General features: G+C 27.9%; 1 protein-coding gene across 2 annotated transcripts; it reads left to right on the top strand.

Annotated features, from left to right (window-relative positions):
* Window positions 1–3,816: 3,816 nt before the first annotated feature.
* Window positions 3,817–23,515, top strand: LOC107437972 (ribose-phosphate pyrophosphokinase 2). 2 transcript variants are annotated; one of them, XM_016050123.3, is made up of 8 exons: window positions 3,831–4,040; window positions 6,351–6,534; window positions 8,204–8,230; window positions 11,475–11,573; window positions 15,047–15,171; window positions 16,274–16,447; window positions 18,293–18,452; window positions 19,949–23,515. In XM_016050123.3, exons 1-8 carry the CDS (start codon window positions 3,919–3,921, stop codon window positions 20,039–20,041), a joined length of 984 nt encoding a protein of 327 aa, XP_015905609.2. In that variant the 5' UTR covers window positions 3,831–3,918; the 3' UTR covers window positions 20,042–23,515. The 2 variants fall into 2 exon arrangements, with proteins under 2 accessions (XP_042908614.1, XP_015905609.2); XM_043052680.2 differs by lacking the exon at window positions 8,204–8,230 and having other exon boundaries at window positions 3,817–4,040.
* The last annotated feature ends 24 nt before the right edge of the window (window positions 23,516–23,539 follow it).

Raw genomic sequence — 23,539 nt, 5'->3', positions numbered from 1 at the left:
TGTGCTGGCGTAAAATATCTTCAGTGGTAGACGGATCATGGGTTAGAGTCCCCTTGGCGTTAGACTAACCATGGGAGATTTTCGTACTTTTGCTCTTCATGTAACGCAAATGCCGGTTAGTTCCATCCAAAAGTTCTCCACGAAGGCAAATTACTCCCAATGCATCATCCATAAGTTCCCTTGTCCTCTGGATTGGATTCAAAATTACAAGGCTACCGAGTTGAACATTAGTAGTCGTAAACCCAAAATTGGGTCTGCTGTTCAACGACGGTTATAAAATAAAATAGTTAAACCTTAGTTTGTTTGTTTTTTTGTGCTGCGTAATTTATCGAAAACTATTGGCGAACGAATTATAATTTCTTGCGTGCATGTTTAAATTAAGTTTAATTTTTTATTCCCTTTTTTTTTATAGTTATGTTTTCTAGAGTTTGAGGATGAACGTGATGTTCAGATTTACTGAGGAGTAAGTTTGTAAAGTTGTGTATTCTATAAAATGATTATCGATCCGCTATAATATCTTGATTTGTTTGCCTTTCTATCTATATATAGACGCTATCTATATATAGACGCTTTCTATAGATATTTACGCTTATAAGCGTTGCCGCAGACGTGTGAAAAGAACTGCACAAGCAGTTACGAGGTTTGGCGAGTGATAACGAGCAAAAGACCTCTAATGAGCTATAAAAGATAATTGAGGCATTAAATAAAACTTGTAGTTCAGGCAATATAGGATTTTGCCTGAAAAAGATTAGTGGGAGTTTTTATTAGATAGTATCCTTTTAAATTAAGGTATCGAAATTTAAAGTATGACTTGTAATATTTCGATGCAAATGAAAAGTTTAAATAACACTCTACCAAATTAAAAAAAAAAATGCATATAAAAAAAGTTTTGTTTAGCATAAAATTTAACTTTTACTAATAATATCCTATCCAAGGTATCCTAGTTTGGTTATAATAAATGTTTAATGTGTTTCCCTCTGCTATGAAATTTTCGAAGCTTAAATCATTGCACTGATAAATGCATAAGGATAAAAAAGAATGTCTGAAATTTAAATTCTTTGAATACAGAATGAATGATTATGTCATTTTGTAAAGCAACTATCCTCCTGCACTCTCCGCAGGGGGTTTACCTTCTTTCGGTAAACAGAGGGAGTCACGCCCTGGAGTACCCTAGTGATCTGTCCTTTACTCCTACTTTCTCCTTTTCTCTTCCCCCTTGTCGTGGTTGCCAAGTTTAATGGTGAGGGCTTTTCCTCTATGTTCGATTCCACCTGTTGTATTGAACCCTGGAAAAGGGGATCCTGGCAGTTGTGGGGCATTGTACCCCAACACACTGCTTTGGCCCGTGCTAACGGGTTCTCAGTAGATCACCGAAATCAAACATGGCAGCGATCAGTGAGCGAGTGGATGATCAATTCGATCAGCCTGCGAAGGGACTGAGGATGCACGGTATCTTAAGCTGCTCTAGCGTAAATTGCTTGACTCCGGCTAGTCGGGCTATCAAAGCAGGATGGCCATCCCCTTCGCAGAGAATCGAAATTGCGATGGCATATGTCTTCGGATCATCCTCTTGGAATGTTCTCCAGAACTTCGCTCATAGCTCTAGAGCGATATGTTTTAATCGAATCAATAATAAGAGATGCGCTTACTTACATTTTTGTTTACGTACGTGTTTTGCACAACCTAAAAATCAATCTTCAATCTGCTTTCGTCAAAATAAAAAATTCAGTCTAATCTAATGTAAATCGAATTTAATTTTTATACCAGAAGCTTTATATGCTGTGCGTCATAAAACTCGCTAATTCTCTTTTATAAAATTAAGTATGAATTATTAACTACTTACAACTGTAGTTAATTGTGTCTATTTTTCTCAGAACATGTGTATGCCCACACCGCGAAACTTCGGGAATTTTGTTAAAATGACCAGTAAGTGAAGATTTTTATTTTCAATGCCTGCCTGGGGATTGACCTATGTCATACAGGCATCTGAAGAGCAGATTTGTTGGTCACTTTTCCAGGGGCACCATATTAGGTGGGCCAACGTTGCTCCCGCAGTAAGGACAGATAGTACAGAAAAGGAAAGAGTAGTACAGAGAGAATGAAAGAACATCCATGCCTTGCCCGGGATTCGAACCCAGAACCTTTCTGATGAAAGGCCAGTTCCCTGACCCCTACACAGGTCGGTCGGCTCCAGTAAATGAAGATGCAAGCAATGTTTTAAAAAAAAAAGATCCTTTTGTCGGGAATCCGTCCGTAAAAAAAATTTTTGTGATTTAATATACAAATAAAAAATAGTGAGAAAAAATATAAATTTTTTTAGCATTTCTTTTTTTTTTCTTCTCAATGATATAAGCAGATCAATGAATAATAATAATGCACGGATTCTAACATATTATAAAATAGTGCTTACGATATTATAATTCCAATCCTAAAAAGTATTTCATAAAATATTTGAATAGAAATATCGAAATAGAAAGCACAGTTTTAAAGAAGAAAGAATATATTTTATCTTAGAAACTTTCTATCAATGATCCATGCGCTCCACTTGCAAAATTCACTTTGGGATTAAGTCTTAATACTACTTAATCAACTCGTATTAAAGAAGGTTTAAATTTTTTTCTAATGAAGACTTTTTTCCATTAATCGATTATTTATTGATATTTTAATTATTATTGGATATTGTTAAGTATTATTTGATATTTAAATTACAGTAATAGTTATTTTTTTTAATAAAATAACAATGGTCAAAATAATATTTGTAAATAAAGTATTTTAATTTGGATTTGGATGATTTTCTTAGAAGTATTAGAAATAAAAAAATTGTTTAGTACCTTGCACAATTGAAAAGTATGATTACTTACAAGAACAGTGAAAAAGTATCTCCTCAGAGAAATATGTATGAATATCTTTAAAACTTATGACAGTTCTTTGAACGGAAAGCCAAGATCTGCCTGCTGGACAATTTATTAAATTAACAGTTATTTAAAGAATTTTGTCAGGCTTTTAGGCCTCTATTTCATAATAATAAAAAATACTGTTACTAGAGTTAACAAATTTTATTGTTTGTTATTTTTTGTTTATAATGTCTCATCATTTCTACAACACGAACAATATTTGCATAAACAATTTATCTTGGGTGAATAGGAGCGAGGAACATTTGTCAGGAACATTCCTGAGCGAGAGAGTGGGGGATTTTCTGGTTAAACTTGAGTTCAATTGTAAGAGTAGCATTAAATAATAAATAAGTAAATGAATTTAAACTCAGTTGAGTAGAAGTGGTACATTACTTACGTCGCACTAGAGCTGAACAATGGGCTATTGACGATGGTCTAGGAAACATTCCTGAAGATGATCCCTTGAGATGTCATCACAATTTTAACTTTTTGAAGAAGGGATGGCTACTCGCTTTGGTAGTCCAAGAATGAATGCTGCACACCCTCGGTCCCTTCACAGACTGATCAAAGTGATCACCCAACCGCACAATGGCCTAAGGCAGTAATGCTCGAATACGGTGAGCCGTGTTTTACCATCAGTCCACTGTGGGACTTGAACTCAGTTGAAAGCAGCAATATTAATGGTAGGAAGTCAGTCAAGACTGACTAGTCGATCCTGGAAGTCTGTAATTTGCAATAATAAAACACTTGGCAGCGAAAAGAAATCGCAGATACGGTCCCGAAACGAGGTGTACATATATATCTGATTCTGCGTAAATATCTCGGAGGAATTATATGCAGTAAAAACGAGCCCTGAAAATTATTAGTTCGCATGAAATATATCAATAGTGATTAAAGCCAACTGCAAGTGCTTCACTCTATGATGATAGATTGATAAGACTGAATATTATCAATTAATCATAAAAACCATATTTACCTAGTCGTGCCGTGCATTTTTAATCGCTAACGCTAAATTTAAAAGAGAATGCCGAATATAAAAGTGTTTAGTGGTACATCGCACCCAGATTTGGCACAAAAAGTTGTAGATCGCTTAGGTATAAATCTAGGAAAAGCTGTGCTAAAAAAATTCAGTAACAAAGAAACATGGTAAAATACTGTTTTTCAACTTTTCAGAACCATATTTCTAACATAATTTAACTTTTTCTTGTCTTATGTTGTGCCGCCTAATGTCACATATCATGAAATATCAAAGAATGGGAAAAATGTAGTTTACTTAATTAAAGTTTTCAAAAGCGGTTAAGGTTGTTTACATTTAATTTTTTATAATAAATAAAGAAAAAAATTTAATGGTATTTTTTGCCTTGTTTTGTCGTGGTTCGCATTGCGTCATTTCCTTATCACCTATTAGTAAATACACAATTTGCTATTCTAATCTGATCGGAATCTGAAATCTGATGGAATCTGAAAGGCTAATCTGATTGGATGGAAAAAAATAATAAAACTATGAATATGTACATCTTTTATAGAAAGAAAAAATCTTAATATTTGTGATAATTAAAAAGCTATAAAGCTCATAATGATTCAGTTTGTCAAAAATATTTGAGATAGCAATTTTGCATTGCACAATATGGTGCTAAAAGTCTTTGTACTTCTTTTCAGTGTATCAACAATTACTAACCATTTTAATCAATTATGTCAACTATTAATTTTAACCTGATACTAATCCATTATTTCATTTATTGTATGATGATTATTTTCTTAATATTTTTGTTCCTGGTATAAAAGGAGATTTATTATATTGGCAACTGTTATTTAAAATATATTGCATTCCAGGTTCATTATATTAGTTATTTTAAAGCAGCACTTCTTTTTCTGTTAACCAGAGTTAAAATAAATTTTTCAAATATTAAGAGTAGCTTTTTTTTTACTTTACTAAGTTTGTAAGCATGTAGTAAATTTATTCCTAGTTTTAAAATGAGTTTAAAAAAAAAAAAAACTTACTCCAAAGTTTTTGCCATATTTTTTATTCTAGCTAGAACATTATCTTTTTTTCTTTTAAATGGCTTTTACTCTTTACTCGCACAAAGAGTAAATACTGCACATTCACACACACACACACGCATAAATATTTTTATATATACCGTATATTCCGACGTATAACGTGCACTTTTAATGCAAAAAATAGCATTGGAATTTACTGGTGCGCGGTATACGCCGAATATAAAAAATTATAGACTAAAAAAATTTAAATATTGAAAAATACTTTTATTTTAAAGAAATAACATACCTTTACCTACATACTTTCTTGATTTTTGTTATTACATAAATAGTTCATTATATTCGTCTTCCGTTGTTTCTTCTGGCACGTCATCACAATCTGTTTCGTCTTCATCATCTGTGTTACCCTCATCTATAAATAAACAGTCATGTTCTGATCCGCCCAGATTATTTGAAATGCTGCATTTTTTGAATGATTTTCCAACCATCTCAGGCTTAATTTCATCCCATACATTTAATATCCATTCGCACACTGTTTCCAAACTTGCATGACACATATGTCCTCCTTACGTAAAGGTTTTCTTGCCCTCCAACATCCAAGTGTTCCACTGTTTTTTTAAATTGGCTTTAAATGGTTTGTTTAAGCAGACGTCCAATGGCTGAACTAATGGTGTCAATCCGCCCGGAATAACTGCCATATCGGTGTTACATTCTTTCAACAATTTTTTTGTATTATCTGTAAGATGGTACCTAAACATATCCCACACTAAAAGGCTTTCTGGTTTTCTATTGATACTAGACGAGATATTGCACATGTACAATCCAAATTTTCATGCGCGTTATACGAAGAGTATATCCTAAAATTTATTAAAGTTATTAGGAATTACGGGTGTGCATTATACGCCGGGGCGCGTTATGCGCCGGAATATACGGTACTTGTAGATTAAGGTTGAAAAATGTCAAAATTTTAACATGGACTTGTTGGTTTGCAAATTGCATTCTTGAAGCTTTTTTTTCCTAAATATGTCTTTTTATTACAGATATTAATGAGAATATATGAACCTATAATTAATATGTCAGAAAAAAATCAAATAAAAAACATTATTTATTTGCATCAACACTTTTATATACAAAAAGAAGAATTATATATTGTTAACAAAAAAGTAATATATATATAACACGAATTATTTATCACGAATAAAGCATTGATACAGTTAATATAGAAAGTTATGAATAAAGTTTTATTATTATCAAAAGTTCGATGGATATATTCAATACAAAAACAGATTAAACATGTAGCGAATTTATACCCTAAATGTCAATTAGGTTTTGTAATTTCCGTTTATTCACAGAGTATTTGTATTAAAAAATAAAGTTTTTTTTATTGGGTATGGAATATCCAAAATGATTTAACTTTGCATTTTTCTCTAATCTTTTTATTATGCATTTTAATTTTAGTGTAGAGATAAAAGAATCCGTGCGAGGAGAAGATGTTTACATTATTCAAAGTGGATGTGGTGAAGTTAATGATAATCTTATGGAATTGCTGATCATGATAAATGCATGCAAGATTGCATCTGCTTCAAGAGTGACAGCAGTTATACCATTATTTCCTTACTCCCGTCAAGATAAAAAAGATAAAGTAATTACAATTAATCTAAGTTTTTCTACTATTTAAAAATTATATACTTTATTTATTCTTCAAGAAATCATTACTAATCATGAAATTTTTGTGATTGATTGAAGTGATTTAGAAAAAATTTGTGTTAATTGACGTATGTATATTGAACAAATTTGAATTTTAGAAACATTAAGTTTTTTAATAAGGATTGTTGAATAACTGGGCATAATTTTTTTAATATTATCTATAGCACTAAGAAAATTGCATAAATTTAAAGGTTAAAGTTATAACTCATTCATAAAATGCATTTATTGTATTCAAATAAATTTTGTAGTTAAGCTGATAATAAGGAACTTAATCCAAATAGAAAAATTTTATTTTTTTAAAAAAATGTAACTATTAGTTCCTACAGTACACTATAGTATTTTCCAGGTACAACTTCTGCATGAAAAAAAAAACTATACTTGAGATATAAAGTAAGTAAAAGTAATGTAAAGATAATTAGGGAAGCTTTTTAATTTGTAGATGGCTGCACTGAAAGAACAGATTCTTTAAAAGTTTTTTTTTTTAAATTTTTATTTTATTTATTACTTAAAAAGAACATTTTTATTATAAGTTGACAATTTTGTAAAGTGCTAGAATTTCTGAGTACTGGAATATTGCTATTGTTAATCTGGTGCTAAATGCAAAAAAGACTAATATCAAAATTTTAAATTTTTGAAAACTAAACTGGTTTATTTACTTTTTTTTTGAAAAAAAAAATCTTGCATTAAGGTTTTTTTCCCCTTCAACTTTTGTCTTATTTACATAATATTGCTTCACAGAGAGCAAATCAGTATGAAATTATCTGTTGATGTTCATACTGATAAAGGTAGAATCTCTTTTAGCTGGTTGGATAAGTTTTTGTTAAATATTGACTTTCCTTGTCTGTGCATATGACCACAGAAACATTTGAATAATTTAAAATCAATGTATGGGATTATATGTATGACACATTAAACATCACATAATTATGTACAAGTATAATTAAGAGTTTAATTTATTTTAATTGAAACATACGTAAGATTGCTAGAAACTCCAGAATGTTCTTTTGTATTTAAGACTTATACATGTTAAACAGATTTGCTAATGATCAAGGTTTCCTCTACTGAATCACATTCTTTTGGACAAAATGGATTTTTTTAAAATTATGTTTGTTAATAAATGCTAACTGAAAATTATTTAGGTATTGAAAATGGAAAAAAAAATTATTATTGGTAACAAAAAAAAANAAAAAAAAAAAAAAAAAAAAAAAAAAAAAAAACTTTACTCATACTGAAAACTTTTTTAATAGATTATTATTTTTCATTGGTTATTGAGAAAAATGAATGATATTATTTATTATATTTCAATTAGTTTACTATTTTCTTCAGCTTCTAAATATAATGCATTTTTTCAATTAATATAAAAAAAACAGGCAATTTATTTTTTGAAAAATAAAATGTAAGTTTATACGAAAAATAAAAGTTGTTTTACTGAAAATTCACTATTAAAGGCAATAAGTCTTTAAAAGTTGCATATACCTGAACAAATTGAGTAACAGTTTATCACAAAAGACAATTTCAGCATATATTTTATTATTTTAAGCCAAGATTGCATAGATTATTATTTTGTTTTATTATCTTTCTTTTTGTAATTATTTTGCTTTCAGCTGAATCAAAGTGGAGGAGCAAGTGCAGTAAGTAATTATTCTGGCGGCTATCATTTTAATTTTACTGTTCACTGTACCTGCAGCTTTTGTTTGCCTTCTAACTACATAATTAGCATTTTAAAAGCAGCTTTATGATTTTTTGTATATAGATGGATTATTTTTGTTTTGTGTTTTAAATAATCGCATTATGTTTCCAGTAATTAGTTGTGTGCGGTTTCAAAATGATTAAAATGTTCTTAAAACTTTTTCTTTTCATAAAATATCTGTGTTTTTTAATTTATTTAGGTAGCTAATAACACATTTTAAACTATACACTTTTTTACTCATATTAGAACTAAAGATTGTTCAGATTGTACTGCACTATATAGTTAGCTTGTAACTAGAGTACATAATGTTTACATTTTGCACAGTATAACTAACTGACATAACAAAAAGAAATGAGCCATAAAAAGAAAACAAGTCTTTTAAAGTATTAATGAGAATTAAAATAAATGTGTAGTTTAATAGGACAAAAAACAGACTTGTTTTCTTTTTATGGCTCATTTCTTTTTGTTGCTCATTTAAACAATTCTAATAAAGCAATGTGAGTTTTCACTCCCTTTATTTCCCTCACAAAAAAAAAGTTTTTTTTTTCCATTAAAAATAATTGAGAATTATAAATAATAGACTCAGAATGTTTTCCTGCACAGAGTAAACTACTCAATATTTTAATAAAATAATTTTTTTTTCATCATTTAAATTGCCCTTTTCGTAAAGTTTAATTTAGCATAGCTTTGCAGTCTAATTCTAGAGCTTGTGTGACGTGTACAGTGGAACCCCTGTTTTACGTTGCCTATTATCCTGTTTCCTATGTCATTTTCTGCTGTAAATTGCCTATACCGATAATGTTCAACTGTCCTGGATTTTGCGTTATTCTTTTTAGGAAAATCCCGCTTTATACACTAATCTAACAGACCAAAATCATTTTTTCTCTACAAAGCTTGCTGAAATTTTTCTGAGATTTTCTTTTTCTTTTTTAGAGATACTTGTTTATTAGCTGTTAGTATCTTTTTTGACTTACTTTCTATTCTATCTTATTGTCCTTTTGTCTGTGAGAGTACATTTCCCCTCGAGTTAAAATCAGTTGGGTGGGTAGGTGGATGGACAAAGCAAGTGGATTGTGGTTAAAGTTATTGTGGGAGTTTAAATTGTAAAATTGGCGAGTTGATTTTTTCCAGCAAATTTCAATGTGGATCATCCAATCATTTGAAGAACTTTACACAATAACTGGTTAGGTAATCAATTCTTTTTCTTGGTGCCGGTAATCTGCAAGATGTTTCTAAAGCAAAAATAAATGTTCCAGAAATTCCAACTTTGATTTTTAAAACGTTGGACAGTGTCAACTGAAATGCATTACAAATGGGATTAATAAAGCTCCTTGGGATTAATAGCTTCTCGGTATCTAACAGGAACATTGGCCCTTTGGAACAAAATTGCATGTTTAAAGCAACTCACATCCCCTAAGTTTTCAATATCTGATTTAATGCCTGCTCAACATAAAAGTGATGAGAAAGATGAAGATGAGCTCAAAAAAATATCGGAGGATATACCCACAACTGATCAAGTGTTTAAAAACATGAAAACTCTGAAACATTTACGGGTGTAAACCATAAAGCAAATTTGCAAACAATAGTAAGTAATGAGAGGTATATTTTTGTAATTGTATCTAAAAACAAACAAAAAAAATTAAAGATTACATATTTTTTTTTAGTAATTCATCTCGTAAATGTCAATTTTTGGAAAATATATTTATTATTTTTACCCTGATTTTATGTTATCCTGCTTTGTGCATTTTTTTCTTCTTTCCAAAACGTAAAATCGGGGTTCCACACTGTATTTTCTGCTTTGTACCTTGTAAATTCAATGTTCTGGTAACATTCAAATGTTTTTAGTAACAATAAATTAATTTTGAAGTTTTAAGTAATAAATTAATTCTAATAAATTGGTATCTATCTTTCTATCTATTTATATATATATACATATACAGTGAAACCTGTTATGGACACTCCTGCAAAATGGACACCTCTCAATACAGACATATTTTTAATTTCCCGGGTATCTTCTATGAATAAGCCATTAAGTACATTCTCCACAAAGTGGACACTCTTGTAAAAAAACTATTTCTACTTTAAATTGCAAGCTAAAAAATTGCAACTTTTCACCATTTTTAAAGCATGTAAATTTTTTGCCTTAACCAAAAATATTGTTAAGCTATTTCACTACTGAGGAATCAAACTTTCTCTTGTCACCTTGCCTTATCTTTGTAAAGAAAGGAGAGAAAAATGATACTCCTCTCCTGAAATAATTCGGACACTGGCATCTTTTGATCTTTTCATCTGGACCACACGTGTTATGAGACCCCTCAAGTTGAAATGACATCTTAAATGCTCTCAATGCTTCTTCCCCATTGAAAATTTCTTTAATTTTCTTATCAATTTGAAGACTGTATTTAACACAACTGGGGTAGAAAAAGAGAACAGAAGTGTAATCTTTGAGGTGCTCATATAAATGAAACATTTATTCAGACACTTGATAGCTGATCAATTGTGAATAATCAACTCCATAGGTCCTCATGACTTACAAGTATGCATTGCTTTTTTTTTCTTCGGTGAATCGTGGAAGGTTTACCTTCAAGAAGGTATTAACCACATTTCCTATTGAATAATAAGTAGGTGTGAGGGGATGTAAACCTAATAATTGAGAACTAATAATGAGGACTGAAAGCTCCTATTTGGTATCATATGTCTAACTTTAGTATCTATGCTAATAGGAAAATTATATTCATTTATCTGTAGCTATATCTAGAATTATGTATTTATATCAAACTTATATTCTTTTTTATCTTTCTTAAAGTTTAAATAAATGTCCTTGTAGATAGTTATTGTAGATTATTTAATTCATTCTACATCTTTGAAAATATTCTAAAAAGAATTTATGGTGTTAAACTTCGTTATTAGGATACCCTTCCCATATTAGGATAACTCTTATGTCAGCTTAGCGGAGGTTTTACTGTATATATAATGTTGATAATTTGCAAAATAAACTATTGATTTGTTTTTTAATTGTTAACAATAACTAAAAAAAAAAATTATTAACATCAAATTTTAAAATTTTTGGATTATTTATTTTAGTGTTAATAATTTTTTATTTGTTTTAAGCTTTATATTTCGTAATTTCTTTTGGGTTTTTTTAAAGTTGTCATTTCATAGTTTTTTTTTTACATATTTTTTAGAGTCGTGCACCAATTTCTGCTAAGTTGGTGGCAAACATGTTGTCCGTTTCAGGTGCTGACCATATAATAACAATGGATTTGCATGCTTCTCAGATACAGGTAAGAAACAATTTTCTAAAATATGTGATTTTCTTTATTCGAAGTATATATGTGAAATAGATTAATTAGTTACAAGTAATATATTTGCTTGCAAAGGTTGGTTATATTTTAAATAAAAATCATTTTTGAAATATTTATGTATGTTATAAAATATTCCTTTATAGCTAAAAGTTCTCAAAACAAGAACAATCCGGAAAAGTTGGGATAATTATTTTATTAGCTATTATAAAAACTTCTGTTTTGTTATGTAAGCATTTATGAATGATTTCTTATTTAACTAATTCATNTTAATATTTTTTTTTTTTTTTTTTGCAATTTTGGTTTGCATTTTTTTTTTATAAAGGTAATAATTTAGGCAGTAAGTGGTGTTTAATTTTAAAAATATACTAGCCAAACATTATAATTCTTGTTGCAGAAGTTTGCTCCTGGTAAATATATTTGCAACTACTTTTCTTTATTATAATTATGAATTCACACAGTTATTATTTTTCATTCTCAATAATGTTTTGAAATTATTACAATTTACTAAGTAAACTCCCAGCCTTTTGTGACTGTGTTAACAGCAAAATGTACCATAGTTTGCTTAAATTCCTTTGGGTGTTCAAAGTTAGCCTACCAAAGAAATTGAAAAAAAAAAAAAAAAACCCTACTTAATTTTCTGTCATCGGCACAAAATTAATAAAAATTATTGCAGTATTACCTGTAATTATTGATTTATCACTTATTTAATGGTAGCTACCATGAAATATTTATTTATTATCCTTTCTTATTATTTTTCCATGTTATTATTTTCTTTTTTTACTATTATTCAAAATCAAAGGATTAAAGCTAAAATTGTCATTCCTTTATTATAATAAAATTGATCGCATGATACTACTTCTATTAATATTACTATAATGTGTAGACTATTATATAATGTCTATGATAAAGATATTTAGTTTTTGTTTTACAATTAGGAAATAATAAATAATTTATATTTCCTTTTTAATTTGTTAAATTATTAAAAATTAAGTTTTTATATTCTTGATAAATAATCTAGTTTTTATCACAACCAAATATTAAATAAATATTATAAAATAAATAAATAAAAATGTAATGACATTGCAATGGTAACCCAGTAAAATTATTAGATTTATTTTTTATCCCTGTAGAATTACTGGGTAAAATCTGTGGATCTGTGTTAAAGTAATAAAAAGTTTTGGAATTGTTCATTTAAGTAATTTTTAATTGTGATTAGAATTGCTAGGTTGTCAGAACACAAGTTTCTGCTATGATCTCTGCTAAGTTATAGTGTTTTTTCTAAATTCTATGGTTTTTCGGATTTAGATGATTTATTTGAAAATTATTTAAAATGTGAGATTTTTTTTTGTTTTTATTTTTATTTACATTTAAGCAGCAATTAGTACTTTTCTGAAGCTTCAAATTTGATGATGTATTACCGATAAAACATTTCAGAGAATAGATAGATAGCAAAATAACAAGAAAATTGTTTGGAAATAAACCAAATTCTATCGAGNTTTTTTTTTTTTTTTTTTTTTTTTTGCAATTTTAGTTTGCATTTTTTTTTAAAAATGGTAAAAATTTAGGCAGTAAGTGATGTTTAATTTTAAAAATATACTAGCCAAACATAATAATTCTTGTTGCAGAAATTTGCTCCTGGCAAATATATTTGCTACTACTTTTCTTTATTATAATTATGAAATTTTATAAAATTGATGTTTTTTTCACAGTTATTATTTTTAATTCTCAATAATGTTTTAAAATTATTACAATTTATTAAGTAAACTCCCAGCCTTTTGTGACTGTGTTAACAGCAAAATGTACCATAGTTTGCTTAAATTCCTTTAGGTGTTCAAAGTTAACCTACCAAAGAAATAAATAAAAAAAAACCCTACTTAATTTTCTGTCATCGGCACAAAATTAATAAAAATTGAAGCAGTATTACCTGTAAATTATTGATTTATCCCTTATTTAATGGTAGCTACCATGAAATATTTATTTATTATCCTTTCTTATTATTTTTCCATGTTATCATTTTCTTTTTTTATTATTATTCAAAATCAAAGGATTAAAGGTAAAATCCTCATTCCTTTATTATAATAAAATTGATCGCATGATATTACTTCTATTAATCTTACTATAATGTGTAGACTATTATATAATGTGGACTATTATATAATAAAATTGATTGCATGATATTACTTCTATTAATCTTACTATAATGTGTAGACTATTATATAATGTAGATAAAGATATTTAGTTTTGTTTTACAATTATGAAATAGTAAATAATTAAATTTCCTTTTTAATTTGTTAAATTATTAAAAATTAAGTTTTTATATTCTTGATAAATAAATAATCTAGTTTTTATCACAACCAAATATTAAATAAATATTAAAAAATAAATAAATAAAAATGTAGATGACATTGCAATGGTAACCCAGTAAAATTAGGTTTATTTTTTTTCGCTGTAGAATTAGATCTACTGGGTAAAATCTGTGGATCTATGTTAAAGTAATAAAAAATTTTGAAATTGTCCATTCAAGTAATTTTTAATTGTGATTAGGGTTGCTAGGTTGTCGCAACACAAGTTTCTGCTATGATCTCTGCTAAGTTATAGTGTTTTTTCTAAATTCTATGATTTTTCGGATTTAGATGATTTATTTGAAAATTATTTAAAATGTGAGATTTTTTTTGTTTTTATTTTTATTTACATTTAAGCAGCAATTAGTACTTTTCTGAAGCTTCAAATTTGATGATGTATTACCGATAAAACATTTCAGAGAATAGATAGATAGCAAAATAACAAGAAAATTGTTTGGAAATAAACCAAATTCTATCGAGTAAGGTAGTCTTTCTATCCCTTGAATTATAAATTAATAAGAATACTTTTCCTCCATAAAATGCAGAAGGAAGAAAAAGTCCCATCCTTTATCAGAAAATTTATTGAAATGAAGAGGTAACATTAACCATATTCAATGAAATTTCTAAATCCTTTAAGTGTGGAAATGCTGTCAAAGTAATATTTGATGAACATTAATAGGAATAATTTAACTGTGTACAATAATTTGTGCTGAAACTCTTTTCATTTGAATTTAAAAAAATATTGCATAAACATACAATTAAAAAATTTTTTTTTAAATCCTTTATATACTTTTTTTATTATTTGTACCATGTGCATACATTTCAGGACATACATTGTATACTTTTTTGTGTATTTTCATTACCATGAAATTTTAAAAAATTCATTAAAATCTTTCTCAAACTTCTTTTTTTCCTCCCACCAAACTTACAACCCTAATTATAAATTAAAAATCTGTTTGTCGCCCAGGAGCAAAAATGGCAATGAAGCTATTGTGAGAATTGGTGTGATTAGCAAGCAGGGGGTGTAGCCTCTTAATTAAAAATAATATATATAATGATTTTTTTTTTTTTATTTATTCAACTTTATGAAGTTCTTGATATGAATTTTAGGGTTTCTTTGATATACCAGTTGATAATTTATATGCTGAGCCTGCAGTTTTAAAATGGATCAGAGAAAATATACCTGAATGGAGAAACAGTATAATTGTGTCACCTGATGCTGGTGGAGCAAAAAGGTATATCTATTTATTTATTATATTTTCAATTTGAGCATTTCTTAGCAACATTTAATTTTTATTAGAAAAAATTCTCTCTTACAACTTCTGTTGCTAAATGAGATGAATGTATGTATAAAAATTTATTATATTTATAAATGTAAGCAGGTTTTTCATTTTATATACATTTATTAGAGTTTTGCTCTGCTTGATTATCCCTTTTCCTGATAGTTCTGTGCACATTTTCGATTTCCTTCTAAGCATTTCCATACAGCAAAGCTTGTATCATCTTTATACATTTTTGGTCACAAAATTATGCTGTTAATATTTTCTTGTTCACTCAGAATTGTAAAGCCTTAACCTTCACGACTCTTTGACTGGTGACTTATTGTTGCAGAAGTAATTTTCTAAGGTACTCTTTAGGTTGCAAGTTATCAGATAAAAATAAATTGTAGGTTCAGAATTTGAGCATGGAGTTTTCAAATACTCAAAAGTGTAGGGGCAAAATCTCTAAGATTATTCAAACACTTTTTTCACTGATATACATTGATAACATAACATATAACCATAGCTTGTTGGAAATATAATGTAAAATTAGAAAAATTGGCTAGATTGTAATGTTATTTCTGTCACTTTCTTAGGTTCCTCTTTATCTTGATTCTTGACTCATAGTCCCCCCCCCCCCCCCAAAGCNNTAGTCCCCCCCCCCCACCAAAGACTAACTTTTTTCATTAATGCTCACCAGGTTACTATGGTATTTGAATTTATTTTCTTTCTTTGCTTTGCTTAAGCACTTTCACATTTTTGCCTGAATAATAGAAAACTTGGGTTCTGAGTTCCAAAATGTTTGAATTATTTGTAAGCATTTAATTTTTTAATAGATTCTACAGTATGTTTTTTTTTTAAACATTATGGATTATCTGCATGCCTTAATTTTTGTTCAAAGTAACTATATAAATGAATATTAGCTAAAAATTTCTTTATAAAGATGTTTGTTGTACGATGATAAACTTTGAGTTATTGTTTTTTGGTTCAAATTTACTAAGTTAGAGATGTTAATATTATTAACATCCACTATACTATTTAGTTTTTTATTTATTTATTCTTATGTTTTTATTTTTAGAGTAACTGCATTAGCTGACCACTTGAATGTAGAATTTGCGTTGATTCACAAAGAAAGAGAGAAAGCGAATGAGGTGTCCTCTATGGTGTTGGTAGGTGACGTGAAAGACAAAATTGCTATTTTAGTAGATGATATGGCTGATACTTGTGGAACAATATGTCATGCAGCAGATAGGTAATTGTTTATTTTAAGATAATGACTTGTTAAAAAGTGCTTTAATTTTTTGCAAGTTGTAATTAACAAGTGTCGTTGAAATTTTTAATGTTTACAAAATGTTATGTATTAAATTGTATTATGTCCACAAAAAGAAAGAAGTGTTTTTTGTTTGCCTCAATAATGTTTTCCCCCTAAATTTTATTATTATAATTTTATAACTTATTGAAATTTAACATATTCTTTATAGGTGCAAGTGGTTTACTCGTAAATCCTTAATATGTATTTTTCTGACTTTGATACATAATTGTTCTTAGCAAATTGTCATTTAAAAAAATTGTTAAGATTTTTTTTTATGTCATTCGGATAAAATAATAAATTAAGATTTTCCCCCAGAATTGTAAAAAAAAAGTTAGTTAGTTAGCTTACTTAGTACTTAGTTTACTAAATAAAGATTTATGTAAATAAAATCTGTAGCTGAAATAAAGTTTCGATAAAACTTTTTGCAACTTTTAAGTAAGGATGTCTTATTCTACATAGATGTTTTGAATGAAGCAATTTATTTTAATGCCTTTAGCATAATTTTTTTTAATATGAAATTTATTAAATGCACATTAAATTTTTTTAGGTATTAAGCAATAATTTCATTTATATAAATGTCAAATTGTTACAATAGGATTATTTGAAATATTAAATGCTTGAAAATATCTTTTGTAAGTTGTATATGCATTGATGTAAGTAATATCTTCTAGTAATCCAGAAAGTGAATTTCTATAGCTTTAATACTGGTTGCTTAGAATACAGTTAGTTCTCAAATTTGAGAAGTTCAAAATAAGTATGAAAAAGAAGAAAAAAGTAGAGTTTTCTGTTTTGAATTTTTGCTCACTCGAAAAACATATTTTATTTGATTTAATTTAAAATTTACCAGATCTTAAAAGCAGTATTAACTGTTTAGAATTTAACACTTTAGTAAATAGGATATATTTATGTGAACTTGCATGCTACAACTTTCTTTTAAAAAAATGTTTTACTGAAAATAGGACAGAGAAAAAACATGCCATTACTTTGTTTTATCAATTATTTTACATATATTTCCTTAAAATTTTAACTAAGTACCCTACTACTACCACTAGTATCTACCACTACAAAATTACAACTACAATTCACTAGTATATAAGACATATTAACTCGATTCTATGTTGGGGTACCTTTTCATAGATGAAGGGTGACCTTCGGATGTGATGTGAACACGCCTACCTTGGCAGTAACGCCCACTTCGATATGAATACGCCTACATCGACAGTAACGCCTACTCTGTTGGTGGTCCACATTGAATAGTTGACTTGCTACTTGTGACTGCAACATCATCCAGCTCCTAGCGCTGTTGCTGCTCAGTTTCAATCACACACAACGTATACACTTGACTATTAAAGGCAACACAGGAGCGACTACGACCGTGAACTTAATACACATCTCACATTCAGTACTCAAAAAGTACGGTGATCTTAATTCAGCTCTCCCAGCTTCACACAAAAACAGCAATGATTCAACTAGTGGTATCCATTCATCGAATTCTATCACAGATATAATTCTGGTGGGGGAGTACTCTAGTATATCTACCACTACAAAATTACGACTACAATTTACTAGTATATAAGACATATTAACTCGATTCCATGTTGGGATACCTTTTCATAGATGAAGGTTGACATTATCGATAACTCCGCCCCACATACCCCTAAAAAGTAATTCTTATATTTTTAGTAACTAAGTTAAGTAATTAGCTTTTAAAGATTACATGATGATTAGCTTGTGTCACTCTTATTTTTATAATTCTTTTCTTAGTCAACTAAAATTATTTTTCAGACTTATGGAAGCTGGAGCTCAAAAGGTTTATGCTATTCTCACCCATGGTATACTATCAGGTTCTGCCATATCAAGAATAAATAATGCAGTGTTTGAAGCAGTAGTAGTCACGAATAGTATCCCTCAAGATTTACACATGACTGAATGCCCGAAAATTCAGGTATTATTTTGCTACATAAAATAATAAGCAAATGAATTGGTTGGAGAGTTTTATGACAATTGAAAAATTTTTAGCATTAGTTTAAATCAAAGTGTAAAAGTTTTTTTTAAAATTTTGAATGATATATAATTTTAATAAAATCATCTCATTAAAAGAATTAATTTACAATAATGCATAACACAAACGGAGCAGATACTCTTAACCGTTTGGGTTTGAATGTTTATGTTTGTCTCATAGGTGATCTCTAAAGGAAGGAAAAAGGTTAAACAGTTTATCTAATAAGCTCTGCTTTGTGTATGGTAGAGAAAGAGAAAACTTCTTTGCACACCAGCTTTTGTTTATGTGGATCGGATCCTCTTAACTGTTTGCGTTTGAATGTTTATGTTTGTCTTATAAGTAAGGTGACCTCTAAAGCAAGGAAAGATGTTAAACAGTTTATCTAATAAGCTCTGCTTTGTGTATGGTAGAGAAAGAGAAAACTTCTTTGCGCACCAGCCTTTGTTTATATTCAGAGGCACAAAGAACCTTTTATGCTTTGACTAAATGACCGGTTAATCGTTAACTTGACTTTATCACAAAATGACAATTTAACTAGCCGTCCATTAAAACTTCACGTTCAATAAAAACTTTATTTCTAGTTTTAAAACTGCTATTGTGCTTAATATCTTTACAATTGGATAATTCAGAATATTAGCCAATCTATGTATGAACTAAGAATTAATTTTTTTTGTCAAAGATTTAAAACTTATGGCTTAATTAAAATTTTAAAAAATGTGATTTTAAAATGTGTTGTAGGAAGGGCTAAATTACTAAAATACTGACAAGCAGGTAAAACAGAAGGATTGCTTTGGTTGGTTGATTTTAAATAAAAAAATATGCCATTTGTGTGATGAAAATTGAGATTTGTAAAATGATGTTGATGGATGTTTAGCAAACTTTTTTTTTATTTGAAAAAACGGTGATATAATGAGAGACTAAGTTCAAGCTAAACACAGCTTTTTAAACACTGTTTCAAAACAAGTGTAATGTGGATTAACTAGATTGTGATTTAATTATTTACAGTTGCTTCATTTCATTATTAGTTCTCAAGTACTGATAATTAAATTACTTTTTCACTAGCCAGATTTATCAGTTTATAAGCATTGAAGATTAAATAACAAGAAATTCAAGCTTACTTAAGCTACTTTTCAATTATAGACATCTTTCAATTCTATAGCATTTACTATAGAGATTAATTAAATTTTGTATAACTTTAGTCTACAATTACATTCTATATATGTTTGGAAATTTTCCAAATTAAGTTAAAACTAGAGTTATTTCTATAGTACATTTCGTTACTTTTCCACTATCCAGATGGTTTATTAACTATGATGATTAGATGACTATAATTTACTATGTATTGCGAAAGTTTTTTAATGAAATTAATATATTTGTTTGCTTCATTCAATTTTGTTGTATTGAGAGTAAATATTAATATTTATTTTTCATTATTTCAGTGCATAGATATTTCAATGATAATTGCTGAAGCTATTCGTCGAACTCATAATGGAGAATCCATATCTTATCTTTTCAGTCATGTTCCCATGTAGTACCTTCATTTGAAAGAAAATTTCATTGAAAATATAAATTTAAACAAGGCCATTAAAAGATCTGTGATACTATAAACTGCTTGCCAAACAGTAATTTATCATTGATGCTAATTATTCTTATGTACTTAAAAATAAATATCTATTTTTGGGTATGTTATAATCTATAAAAAATTTAAAAGAAATACTAAAATATTTTACTATGCATAGAATTGTGAAGAAGTGAACGTGATTTGCACAATTATGTGAAGAAAACAAATGAATTTATATTTTAAATAAACTTGTGAATCATTATAAGTTATACTGAGAAATCTTTTAAAAGTTTTTAGCTGTATTTAAAGTATAAAAATACGAGCCAATCATGTTATCTTTGTTATGATTAAGTATTAATAACTTAGAACAACAGTTTCAAATTGTTAGCTATGCATGCTGAGAATTAAAATTTTTAGATCTCTGTAGAATGAATGTGAAATTATTATTAATTTAATGAGACATTAGAAATTATTATCCCTTTAGTTTTAACAAATAAAATTTTTTTATGTGTAAAATTAGCTTCTCCACCTCCTAATTCATCACTTTTTAAGAAATTTTTCCAATTGAAAATTGCTTTATAAAACTTGTTTTCATTATCTGAAACAGAAGCTGGATATTTATTAAAATTTTTTAGTTACAGGGTTGCTACTCCACAGGGACAACATAGAAAATAAAGGGAATTTAAAAATCACCTAAAATAAAAGGGAAAATGCTGGGAATTTTGTCTTATTTTCTTTTCTCAAAGTGCAATCTCTCTTTGGGATATTTAAAGATAGTTTAGCTACACTATTTCATTTAATATAGTTTCTTTTTTTAAAAAAAGTGTTTATTTCCAGCAATTAATAAACCTTGTATAGTTATTCTAATATAGCTCGCATATAAGCACAGTGATTGTGTGGTTCCTTTTAATATATTGTGTGTAATATGTATAGGGAAAACATAGAGAATTTTTTTCTCAGATTTGAGTGGCAACCCTGTTATAAGTTCAGATTTTTTCCCTCTTTTATTGAAACTAATTAAAATGCTTGAAAAAATAATGCACGAACATATACGTACAAAATGAACTCTTTGTCATTTCTAAGCTGTTGCTGCAGATTTATTGCTTCTTAATTCCTTCTAAAAATTGACTTAATTTTGTAAAGAAAATAAATTTCATTAAAAAATTTAAGCGTTTTCATTTTATATTATACCATGCCATTCCATTATACTCATATTCACTTTATATATATATATACACACAGTAGAGCGCCAATTAATCTGGTCCAATGCCGATCTGGATAATGAAAAATCTGGATAATTGGAGAAATCTAAAAAAAAAAAGACTATAAGAAAGTTTTTCAGCAACCACCCTTCACACTTTTTCCAGGCTCAGGATTGGCAATTGAAGTAGTGCCTATTATAGCATATTACTAGTAGTGTGTTCAAAAGTTTTAATTTTTCAAAAATTTTATTAAAAACCTGTTCTTTTATTCAAAACTACTTAACACCCATATTGAAACTGTGTGGAATGAACATGGGGTTCTTTCCAAGGTCACCAAAGGACAACCCCTTACAGTTATTTTGAAATTAAGGAAGCATTTTTGCGTAAAACAAAACAATTTTTGAACAATCCAGTAAAATCTGCTTTTGGATAATCAGCGCTCTACTATGTATATAAACATATATAATTAGGTGTGTCCTTTATCTTTTGTACATTGTTTGGTTACAATATTTACTATATCTGAACAGTTATAGTTCTTTAATTTGAAAAATATGATCTCTTTTGTAATTAGTTGATATTAAGAAAAAGTGAAATTTGAACTCTTATAATTTAGGAAGTGAGATTTGCATTGTTTCAAAGTGAGTGATGTCCCTCACTTTATAGCGACATTTGATCTTACCTAAGTGAAACGTCTTTTATATTTTGTGTAGTATATCAAATTCTGATTTCTTTGTCATTAAATGCTATATTCAGCTTATCTTGCCTTTTTAAGTGAAGATCAACAAGTTAGGTATGCTAGTTGCATTTGCCAACTGAGAGATGTATAAAAACTCTTCCCTTCATCCCTATTTTATTGCTGTATTTGGATTTGTCATGATTGGTTGAATATTGTTGTATTTTGATTGTCATGATTGAATTTGTGGTAGAACTATAAATTATTAATTTTGATTATTTTTTTGCAGTATTAAGATATTTTAGTACACAATGAAAATTTTAAGTGAAACTCAAGCAGAATATGAGCAACTAAAATTTTTATTTTGAAGATCGTTTGATTTTTGAAAAATTGTAGCCTCTGTTGATGTTAGTAAACTTCAAATTTAACATTTTTTTTTATTTAGTTTCTATTTTCGGCCGAGTATTTTATAATATTTGCTAGTTTAGTTTGTATAATTTAGAATAGCTATTTTTAATATTTGCTTTAGGAATGAATAGTGAATTTTTGTAGACCATTTTAGAATTCTTTTTGTTTAGGAAAACATGCTACATGCTAATTTTAATTGAACATGCTTATTTTGATTGAACGTATAATTATATGTAGCACTCTTATATTGATGTTGGGTTATATGTAATTTTTAATGAATTACCTTTTGCTCTTTTGGTTTAAAAAAAATTACATGTAATACAAAGTTTTTTTTTTCTTGATAAAGAAATGGAATGACTTTAGTTTTGAATGATGAATGGCATTTTATTAAGTATGTTTTTAATGAGAGGCATTTTATAAAGTATGTCACAATGTGCAATATTTGTATGTTTATTTACTAATACTTGCTTCCTAATGAAAAGGAAACAGAATTTTACATCTGTGAAATATAAATTTATTAAGAGAGCAAAAAAGGGAAGGAAATTTTTTTTTTTATATTACATTCCAAACAACTAATAAATATGCTATAACCTAACGAGTATTTAATTTTATCAATTTTTATATAGTTAATAAGCCAAAATTATTTTAGCAACTTAAAATTGAAATAATTTTTACATTAAAAACTATATGAATAATGTATTAATGATTTAAGTGTTTAAATCATATTTTTTTAAATAATCATTCACCAATTCTTTTAATTCAAATAATTTATAATTATTAGCTAATATTTCTCTAATAATATATAGTTGTAAATTGCTTATTCAAAATAAATGAGATTTTTCTTGAAATTAGTTATGAATAGTGATTTGAAAAGTAACTTATCCATTCTAAAAAATTAGAACTTCAGATTTGGGAATATGTCATGCAGTTTTAAATTTTTAGAGATGAAGAAATTCTAAAAATAGGCATATTCTTTTATTTTCAGTGTATTAATTTTGATCTCAAAATGCAGTTAATATAATTGTAGAATTTTTTGGCATTGTATTAAATAATTTTTCAGAAACATGAAATAATTATTTTTCATAAAAATATTTTAACAAAAATGCAAATTTATTTAAATTACATATTTGTAACATTAAATAAAATTATATAACAAATAAAATATTGTCTTCACTGTATTGTTTTT

This window comes from Parasteatoda tepidariorum, chromosome 4 (assembly GCF_043381705.1).
Source record: "Parasteatoda tepidariorum isolate YZ-2023 chromosome 4, CAS_Ptep_4.0, whole genome shotgun sequence".
NCBI lineage: Eukaryota > Metazoa > Arthropoda > Arachnida > Araneae > Theridiidae > Parasteatoda > Parasteatoda tepidariorum.
Note: the sequence above shows the minus strand (reverse complement) of the source record. Positions and strands in the feature narration are given on the sequence as shown.

Bases quoted from the DNA above. Each gene is read 5' to 3' on its own strand.
- LOC107437972 (XM_016050123.3), top strand. From the start codon at position 3,919: ATGCCGAATATAAAAGTGTTTAGTGGTACATCGCACCCAGATTTGGCA. The intron at 8,231-11,474 runs GTAAGTAATTAT...CATATTTTTTAG, and splicing joins AAAGTGGAGGAGCAAGTGCA to AGTCGTGCACCAATTTCTGC. The intron at 16,448-18,292 runs GTAATTGTTTAT...ATTATTTTTCAG, and splicing joins ATATGTCATGCAGCAGATAG to ACTTATGGAAGCTGGAGCTC.